At 35.0% G+C, this 10,300-nt stretch overlaps 1 protein-coding gene across 3 annotated transcripts; it reads left to right on the top strand.

Moving 5' to 3' along the window:
• The first annotated feature begins 1,870 nt into the window (after positions 1 to 1,870).
• LOC119080487 (aquaporin-like) lies at positions 1,871 to 9,937 on the top strand. 3 transcript variants are annotated; one of them, XM_037188878.1, is made up of 7 exons: positions 1,871 to 2,140; positions 7,217 to 7,318; positions 8,819 to 9,004; positions 9,061 to 9,122; positions 9,186 to 9,473; positions 9,543 to 9,623; positions 9,689 to 9,937. In XM_037188878.1, the coding sequence occupies exons 1-7, from the start codon at positions 1,987 to 1,989 to the stop codon at positions 9,782 to 9,784; spliced, it is 969 nt and encodes a 322-aa protein (XP_037044773.1). In that variant the 5' UTR covers positions 1,871 to 1,986; the 3' UTR covers positions 9,785 to 9,937. The 3 variants fall into 3 exon arrangements, with proteins under 3 accessions (XP_037044773.1, XP_037044775.1, XP_037044774.1); XM_037188880.1 differs by lacking the exon at positions 1,871 to 2,140 and adding an exon at positions 5,508 to 5,599 and having other exon boundaries at positions 7,206 to 7,318; positions 9,689 to 9,931; XM_037188879.1 differs by lacking the exon at positions 1,871 to 2,140 and adding an exon at positions 6,829 to 7,063 and having other exon boundaries at positions 9,689 to 9,931.
• Positions 9,938 to 10,300: the final 363 nt, after the last annotated feature.

The following is a 10,300-nucleotide window of genomic DNA, read 5'->3' as shown; positions in this document are numbered from 1 at the left end:
TCAATGTTATATATGTGTAAATTGTCAACCCAACGGGAATACCATAGATGTCGCTCGTAGATACGAAAACTGCAAACCAATTAACAGACTCGATCAGATCATAGTGTTGCGGTTGAAATTCGAACTTACGAACTGGAGGAATATTCTTTGTAAATTCACACCGTAAGTATGCCTAAAATTTGAATTTCAACGAGTCGATAAAAAAGTGAACCGAAAAATACATTTCAACGCTTCCTTGTATTAAAATAACGCTGCGTTAGGAAGACTTGCGTGAGAAAGATTTTGAATATCGACCACCTTTACGACGTGAATGTTGACAGAGTCAAGGCTGTATACTTTCGGGAGGTCACGCAGATGCAGATACGCGGGTTCCACACCACGTTTCATACAAAAAATTCACCACGCCATGCAAATTCAATTTTGGTGAATTTGTTTGGATGGAAAAGGTGTGTTCCCGCGTATCTAATAAAACGGCGATCTGCGTGACCTCCCCATAGTATACAGCCTTGAACAGAGTAACAACTACAAGTTTCAGAGAGGGAAGTCGCTTTCTGACCTGAATTTAAAACAAAAAGTCGGACCAGGAAACGACTCTATTATTCTGTTACTTTGTTAACATTTACTGCGAATATTCCAACTGGCAAATCATTAATTCAATGCAACTGCACGGTCAACACACTACGCTGCTGTTGAATTGTTACTTTTCATTTACAAAGATATTGAGGCAAGCATAATATGAAAGAGTCATAAAAGGTATCGTTTGCAAAAGAATTTTTTTACCGAGGATTACTTTCCAGATTGTGCCACAATTATTTATTGCGACTAAAGCCTTTGTGATTGCAGATTTTTTTTAAATCTTAATCCTTGGGTACTGAGTAGGGGCAGGTCACAATGAATGACTGCTAATTAAAAAATATATCATTGTTTCCGTTTCACATTAAGTCAATCATCTTTCTTTACATTTTACACATTCGCTACTTAAGCTTAGTATTTAAAGAATCTAGCACTTCTTTAAATCAAACTATTTTTGACATTTGGAACTCAAATCTGTTATACTTCATTAGTTCACACATTTTACTGTAAACGACTGCAGTAACCAAAACGAGTTTACTTTACTTTATTGTCGTTGTCGAGAACAGGTCGTGAAATAGGTCGTGTTGACAGATGTTTAATTATTGCTCAACAGATAGAAAAAATGATTCTTAGGATCTCCCTAATTCGCATCATCAAATAGGAGAATGATGTTTAGAAACTAAGAAGAAATGTAATAGAGTTTCCGATATTTTAGTACATTCTGTCACAAAATTACTGATGTCACTGCGCTTAGTTTCATGTGAACCAACTTCATATGGTAATGACAAATGTGAAGTTGGTTCACATAAAAATAAGCCGCAGAGAATGAAGTACTATGAAAAAATGTGGCGCCTCTACAGGCCAACTCACTCGTCCCATAAATGGTATCGTTCATGTTAAGTTCAGCGTTTTTAGCATTAAATGAAATCTGTTGTTCAATTCAATCATCTTGGTACACATAGTTTTATTTCGTTAAAAGTCAAGGGAACTATTTTATTGAGGAAACAACTGTTAACACAATACGGAGCAGCCAGTGTGTATCACCTCATTTATATTTTCGACAGGTGACTAAACCATTTTACGCATTTTCTGCGATTTCTGCCAGTGTTAAAGAGCCGTTGGTGGTAATTTTTTTTAAAACATTCATCGCTTATCGCTCTTGAAGGAGAATATTCTTATCCGGAAGATTAAAGATAATCTGCGAGCGTTGATAAACGAAAGAAAGAGAAAATTGTGGTTTCATTTGCATGAAGTCAAAATAAATCACAAAAAAAAAACACTTTCAGTTTGGCTTTTGTCGTTGTTCAGTGCATACAAAAAATCGAGTCAAGTTGGTTAAAGAAAATATAAGAAATAAGAAAAAAGATATATTTCCACAGTTCCGTTGTAACCGATTTCGAATATACTGATAAAATGGCCAACGGAAGGATGTCCCGACTGTCTGTACTCTCCGATATTCTACAAGAAGAAGGTAAACGAAGATTGTCAAATGCACGAACGGAATCCAAAATATCGATGAGCGACTTGGATGCAAGGACAACGGATGTAGAAGCACGTTCGATTGAAGGTAATTTTTTTTATTTAAGATAATATGAAAGTTGACGCATTAGTGAGGGTATAAAGGCTCAAACAGTTACAAAGTTTTCAAAGTTTGGGCACTCATGCACAAATAAACAATACGTATGGGTACCTGGATGCCAAAAAAATTAGATAAGAGATAACACTTGGAAATTTGAAATTTTGAAAAGGAGAGCCGGGTTTTTGTTCAAAACTAGGTCAAAAGTGCAAGTTAAAGTTCATCAAAATTTTTGTATGTTCGTTGATTTTAGAATAAGAGTAGGGAATTTGTTCTCTCAATAGGTTTGTTCCAAGTAACTGTAAACACGAATTTTGACTAGCTGATCGAACACGATTTCATCCACAGAGATCGGTTTTCATAAAAATATTGATGAGGTTATGCCTCTATGGATGAAAGTGGACAGTAAATTGACAATTTGTATGGCCTTGGAACAGACCTATATTCGTTCGTCAAGCGAGTCGCCACTTTTCAGCAGTGGGTTTTGATTTCTTATTCTTACAAGTTGGCACACATGCATTGGTACATTATACTACCTGAAAACCCGTGCTTCCACCTATATAATAAACGTATACTCTTCGAGCTAACCTTAATCTATACATTTTCAATCTTCTCCAGAGATGTCGTTGCTTTCTACGTGATTTGGTTATACATTTTTGTCCGCTTCTGTCGCCACAGTCTTCATACAATTAATATCTTTTACAGAAACGCGTTACAGTTTAATGATGCAAGATGGCGCTCATAAATGTTGTTATCAAGATTTTACGTATTTCACGAACGAAATTGTGTTGTAAGTTATACCACGAAGGAAAATTCAGAGATGAAACACACTGAACCTTCTAATTTATGGGCTACGTGGTTAGTCGTCAGCTTTCGAAATTGAGATAAGCTATTGTAATTAATGCAAACAGATTAAGGAAATTGTCTCTGTATTACCCGTTTGTTTGAGAAGTGGATGCCCACAGTTTTTGATTTTAGTTTTTTACACGTGTTGACTCTTTTTAGTTATTATACAATAAAGTTAAGTAGATTGCTTGGGAATTAACCCTTCACCTTGGATAAATTTAAAACCTTGAACAAATAATTAAAATTCCAGTATGTGCCACAAAGAGAAACTGAATTTTAAAATTATTCGAAAGCCCCACGCAATAAACACGTATACGTATCGTGTCAATCTTATTTCATATATGATAACAGGGAGACTAAAAGGCTTATTTTAAGTAAGAGCTATCGAAAAGAAAAACTTAATCGCTGTGTGAAGGACTAACTAGCATACGTGAAATAGATTGTATTGACTACTGTGATAAATATAAAAACTTAACTTTTCGTTTTCCAAATTTGTGCCCTTCTTGAACAATCTTTTCATTTGTTCTATCCGTTCTGGGACTTTGAAAGTTTTTATAAATATAAATTGTACACCGAAGCTTTAAATGCAATTCAATATTACATTTAGAAAGAGCAATAGCGATACAACCATTGTTTTCTTTGTGTAGGTAACCTTTTGATGTAATATTCATAATTTTGATTTAATTGATACTTATTTACCAATAAATTAATCATTACATGAAGTTCTTATCACTCGATAATTTATGTAAATTTCCAATTCTTAAGCAATGCGTTATGTGCAGGCGAGGCTAGGATATCAAGTGTGTTATCATCAACGACTATAAACCCATAATCTTTTAAAGAAAGGACTTATAAAATCAGAAACAAACAAACAAACAACTGATTAACTTCTTCGCGTCGGAAGTATTGAGCTCCTAGATGATGTCATTAAAAGCGTCCTTGATCATTATCGTTTGGCAATCATTTTGGTGCAATTTTTGACGGGGCGCCATGAAAGAATTCCTTTCTTCACAGGGCACACAGTCTTAGAATAACCTGGTCGGGTCAAAATTTTCGATTTCAATTTATTGACGAAAAGTCAAATATCTCTATTCTGCGCCGCCATCGTATACCAGATAAAATAAATTTCGTTTTATGGTAACTAAACATTCCATGAAGAAGTTTTTATTGTTAAAATTCTACTGTCGAATGTACCTGTACCGAAATGGCATCTGCCAGCGTCTGATAGTTTCACCTTTTGTGCTTCAAAAAACTTCATTTTGACGAGTAGGGAAGAATCCCGACCAGAAGGGGAAATTGTCGAACGCGTAAAACAATGAAAAATATTTAGAAGTATAAAGTGAAGCAGCTGATGCAATAGAAGATATGAACTACTGGGACAAGTAGGTTGGCCTGTAGAGGCGCCACTTTTTTTTCATAGTACTTCATTCTTTGTGGCTAATTTTCATGTGAACGAACTTCACATTTGTCATTACAGAACAAATGTCACCATATGAAGTTGGTTTACATGAAAATAAGCGCAATTTTATGTCAGAATGTACTAAAATATGGAAAAACTCTATTACATTTATTCTTAATTTCTAAACATCATTCTCCTCTTCGAATAAAACTACACAGGTCTTACACACATGCAGTTTATATAACTCGGAGTGCTTTTCATTGCGAAAACGTAAACCGCTGATGGGTAATATCACAAAGGGCGTTATATTTGTTGAAAAATGTAAAACCTCCAAGTGGTATTTTGTTGACAACTCAGATCAGAAAATTTCAGTTTCTCCACTCTTTCTCTCATATAGAAATTTTCTCACCAGAACTATCAATTTATTTTTTCATGTTGCTACTTTTGCCCGCACTTTTGCCCCGTGAAACTTTCGCAAAGCTTGGCATTAAAAGTTTTTTTTTTTACATAATCACAGCCTTTATTCAACACTTTCTTTTGGCTTCTTTACAAGGTACATAACACAAATCGTCGGGATTAATCAGAACAGATTTTACAGCGACATGAACTTCAATTAATTTTATGCATTTAAGCTACTATAATTTACCAATTAACATTCCGCGCATCGAATGTATTAAAACAAGACAACTTTTGAGGCAAAAAACAGACTAGCAAAAACCTCGTATCAATTTACATTAAAAGTTATTTCATACGAGGAAAATGTTTTTTTCTTGCGAGTGTGCAGTGTTGCTACCCGAGCCACATAATACGTAAATAACGATTGTTTTGAACTGTTATAAAGCTTAATCCGCACTTAACTGCATTTACTCACCGTTTCCGCTACGTTGTGTTTATGAAAACCGAGAGTAAACGGAGAAAAGTGTGGGTTAAGCTTAACAAATTGATGTCGTCGTTTCATGTAGAAAAACTAAACATGAAAAACGTTGTGTTCACTTCGAGTAAAACAACAAATAACTATTCACACTCACCACTAAGTTAATACTTTCAATGTAGTATGCTCAGTAAAATGTAACACAAATATTTGCTTTAGTCCCATAAGTCCCATAACACGCCTATATCCACAAGGTGTATTATAATCGTTACCTTGTGAGAGTCGAATGTTGAATTTTATTGGAAGGTGGCAAATCAGACCTGAAACGACATATACGTAAAAATTCATAGAAAAACTACGCATAGTGCCCTTGCTACGTAGAAGTCTTGTGAACAAACAAACCTGCAGCAAGGACACTATTCAGCTTGCGTTTTGTTGTTTTTATTCTACAGTGAGTTTATGTTTGTGGATCAGTAGCTAGTGAATGAAGCAGTACACAACTCCCATTATTTATTACTGTAGTACTGTAGTTCGCACAACCGTGAAATTCTGAGATTATATTTTGAGAACCGATGCGAGTTAGTTCCTAAGTTGTACTCGATGTAGAGCTGTAGAGCAAAGTGTGTAGGAACCTTATAGGGTTCATTGAAAAAAAATCGTATTGAAATACCACCGACGACGAAACGAAACTCCTACCAACTGCTTCTCATTAATGTAAAGTCACGTTACCGTTTTGCTTAAGATTTTTTTTTGATAAGTAGGAAGCTTTAAGGCTTATAGTCTAACTTTTCAATAAATCTAAGGAATAAATTGGTTAACACCCCACAAAGGTCATTTTTATCACAAAAGCCACGAAGAAAAATCTCAGTTCTGGTGTACCTTTCAGTGAAGCCATACGCTAAATAATAAATTTCAGTAAAGCGAAGCTGCTACAACGACACCTTTGTCCCTACCATTTCTTTTTATTTGAAATCGAACGAGCAAAGAAAGTACTTTCTGATAAAGAAAAATTCTTTGTCAAATTATTTCGCCTCATCATGCTTACATTTCCATGAACTCAAACACGTCGCCGTTTAGTGCAAAGTCATAAAAATATATTCCCACGATAATTTGATAAAAAGCCAACAAATACCACAACTTGGAAGCGTGTTCACTACAGTAGCGTAACGTAACATGTTTTTTTAAGATTTGATTGAATTAAACTGACCATTTTCTAAAAATACCAGACATTTGAATAATCGCAACTTAAATTAAAATTGAATCCAAATTCGCGAACGGAAAGATAAGGGAAAAACATTTAGCTGGAAATTTAATTCGGTTTGTAATGCTACGGATTTCTACTCAAAAAATAAGGAAAACAACAAAATTTCATGTGCTTCTCTTTTCTCATGTTTTTTATTTAAATTTTTTTTATTAATTTCACTGTGATAAAAAGCTTAATTCCATAAATCTATAGTCATAAAATTTCACCTTAATAATTACTAGACTAAAAGATTTAAAAAAATCGTGTGAGCATTCGGTTTATTGTTTAGTATCAACGAAGAAATTGAGGCTTAAAATGGTAATGACCATAATAGCTGTAAAGCGCCTTTCGATAACCTATACCATAAATCTTCATCGCACTGAAACTAACCTTGATTTAGTGATGCATAATCCGCCGATCGGGCGGGGACGGTTTAAATGTGTTTAAAATCGAAGTCTACTTTCGGTTGGAAACAGGAGTGATAATATTGTTGCCAATCGGAGCGATACTTTTTCAGAATGAATAAAGAACCTGAAGAGTCTAGACTGCTTAAAGGTAAAATGAATAAAGTGAAATTTGAAATGAATATGAAGTGGTAATAGCTAAAACCTAACGAGCTACGGATACCATTCGTAGAGTGGAAGTGAAAAATACTTTTAAGAAATTCCTAAAGTGAACTTTCAAAAAAAAAAGTTTCCAATATTTCAGAAAAAGTTATGGCCGACGTATTTACAATGTCATCAAGCAATATGGACAATCATAGGGATCTTATAAATGCTCCAACTGCCGACAGACATTTCGTATTTAAATGTGAGTGTTAAGAGAACTTTTACCTTTGTAACGATAAAATATGCTACAACATATCTATGATCTACCTATCCCAGGAGAAAACTCAGTGCCAATCTCCCCTATTTTACTAAATTCTTCCGATATTTCCTACATTTTTCTAATTTGATCCATTTTTTTTTGGAAATGAAGGAAAATGTTGGAAAATTGGAGAAAATATGAAAAAACTTTTTAATGAATCGTTTACGACTGGAACGACGAGTCCCGGTCAATGAGCTTTAAATCTTCCAATACTACGCTGTAAAAACTTTATCGCAGAAATAGTCCATGAGAAAACTTACTAATTTAAGAAAGCTAAGTGGAAGTAAGAGTGAAGATGTGCACATAAAGAAGTAAAGCTATCGGGCTTTCGAATCGAATCGGGAGAATTAATCAGGAGTTGCTGAGAGAGCTACGTAATATTTAAAGCACTCAGTTCTTCTTTTCGAGTAGTTGAACTAGCCCTTCGGGCGTTTAATGACAAAAAATGTAAAATACCATTCGTTCATACAAAAAAATAAAAAGCCATAAAGTCCATAGGGTCAGTTTGAGCCTGGTCCGAGTAGCTTTAAAAAGTTTTAGAAAGTATGAAATTACAGGCTCTTCGATTTAACCTGTTACAGACGGCAAGCATATGACCAGTATTATTATCGGGACTATTACGTCCATCAAAAAAAGTAATTTTAATCGGTTGATTTCAAATCTTGTACTTCAATTTTTCTAACGTGAATTTGGCTATATAAAGGACCATATTACCCAGAGCTTGTCATTATTTTTGCTGTCGTTATCGATAAAAGATGAATAGCTGTATGTTGACAGGTATGCTGACAGGTTAAACAGTCCTCCATATATGTGAGTGTGAGCTTATATTCATACCTTTGCGGTGTTGCATTAATTGTTCGACATAAGAACGCTATGTTTTTCCCGAAAGTAATCCGTGCATTAATCCGTTATTTTTGAGACCCAAGTTTAAACTTTAATTTCCATAAATCGCAACAATCTAATCAGTTTATATTTCTCGTTTATCTTCTCTAATTAGTCACGTTGTATTGTCGATTAGTTTTTTTTTTAGTTTTGGTCTCGACTTTCGAACAGATTAGAGAGTCTTCACATTCTTCATAACAAAACAAAAATTTTGTTGTTACCATTTGTACTTATAATCTGGTTATAATGACGCAAGGGCTGTCATGTTGATTGATTCCCCATTTAATCCCGACCAGATTTTAATCATACTCTGGATTTTTGTCTGTGCTATTAGCAAATTATTGGGCGGTTCAGAATGATTACGCATCAATTCAAGCAGGTATATAGTCTTCGGCTATATAAAGCTTTTGGTTTCATTTCGATTTTAGCAAAAGAAACTACGAAAGTAACTTTCACTGGAAGAAATTCGAAAACTTTTGTCCCTGCTGCAAAGTTTTCTTTAATGAAAGCAAAAAAGTAAATCTTTTAAAAAAATGTAAAATCCGATCGAAAATTTTTCAGGCGTAAGAATGGATACGTTGGACACAATCTGCAAAGTGTTGGGAGAATTTGTAGGTACCGCACTTCTACTATTGTTCGCATGCATGGGATTAATACAGTGGACCCCTGGTCAACCAGATTTCGTTGGTGGACTTGTTTTCGGTTTAACAATCATGTTCATCATTCAAGTCGTGGGCGCTGTCTCAGGTTACGATTCTTACAAGCAACAGCATGAAACAATTTCTTAACAATATACAATTTAGGTGCTCACATCAATCCTGCTGTAACATTAGCTTCTTTCATTTACGGAAAAATATCTGTTTTCGTAAGAAGCAACGTTTTTCTGTATGGTTCACATGCACAAAGTCCATTTACCTTTCCATTCTAGTTGGCATGTTTGTATGTGGTCGCTCAGTTTCTCGGCGCATTAGTTGGATATGGCGTGTTGAAATTAATGACTCCGGAGAGCATATTCCGCCCTGTGGGTTCAGTCGGCACCTGCAGTCCCAACCCAAATCCCGAATTGAATGCAGGTCAAGTGTTCTTCTTCGAATATTTTGCAACCACCGTTCTTATTACGTTGTGCTGTGCAGCGTGGGATCCACGTCATGCGAAGAATCAAGATTCCATGGCAATCAAATTCGGTCTCTCACTTTCTATACCGTTCATTGCAGTGGTAAGTTTAGATATTTGTAGAAACTATGTTTGGCCGGACGCGTACATGAATTATGAATTGAAATTTCAGTCTCCAGCAACAGGATGTTGTATTAATCCAGCCCGAGCATTTGCACCTGCCCTGTATAATGGCGACTGGAATATGCATTGGGTATGTGCAATTGTTTGCTTATTTGAATAAAAAATTCCAAAAATTTCTGTTTCAATTTACATTAGGCCTATTGGATCGCTCCATTATTAGCTGCTGTAGTGACGACAGTTGTTTATAGATTTTTGTTTTATCGAGAGGATACAGAGAAAAAGGATAGCTAAACTGCGCGGTATGAAGCTGCACCGATAAATACTTGTATTAATACTCAATTGTCGTGACGTATGAACTAGTCGAATTCGATTATTTAGTCTTTGAATTTGTAAGCTTTGCTATGCAATCAGCTTCAAGTGTAAAATAAATTGAAGAGTACAAAATTTGGATTGTTTTTGGATTGGACATTGGCTCTGCAACCTACGATAAATTCATAGACATTCATTGTGGCGTGGAAAGAAACGATCGTCGGTAATTAGTGCAACGTATTCTTAGTCCAAAGGTAAACGTTTATCCGCATGTGGGATTAACAAACAAACTGTCAATGTTAGTAGCAAATATTACAAATATGACAAGATTTCCAAATGAAGTAAAAGACTCTAAATTAAAAGCACTAAACGAAGTAATAACTCCTACTATAAATGAGCGAAGTTCCAGATCGAAATGAAGTCAAATTATGTCTCTGAAATATTTGCGAAAAAAAAATCGGAAAATATTGCCTTGCACAGACCTTTCACGTTAAATTT

This window comes from Bradysia coprophila, unplaced genomic scaffold, assembly GCF_014529535.1.
Source record: "Bradysia coprophila strain Holo2 unplaced genomic scaffold, BU_Bcop_v1 contig_350, whole genome shotgun sequence".
In the NCBI taxonomy this organism is placed as follows: domain Eukaryota; kingdom Metazoa; phylum Arthropoda; class Insecta; order Diptera; family Sciaridae; genus Bradysia; species Bradysia coprophila.
The sequence above is the reverse complement of the archived record's forward strand: the minus strand, read 5'-3'. Positions and strand labels throughout refer to the sequence as shown.

Coding starts and splice junctions, on each gene's coding strand:
- LOC119080487 (XM_037188878.1), top strand. CDS start 1,987: ATGGCCAACGGAAGGATGTCCCGACTGTCTGTACTCTCCGATATTCTA. Junction 9,005..9,060: donor AGTCGTGGGCGCTGTCTCAG/GTTACGATTCTT, acceptor TATACAATTTAG/GTGCTCACATCAATCCTGCT. Junction 9,123..9,185: donor ACGGAAAAATATCTGTTTTC/GTAAGAAGCAAC, acceptor TTTCCATTCTAG/TTGGCATGTTTGTATGTGGT.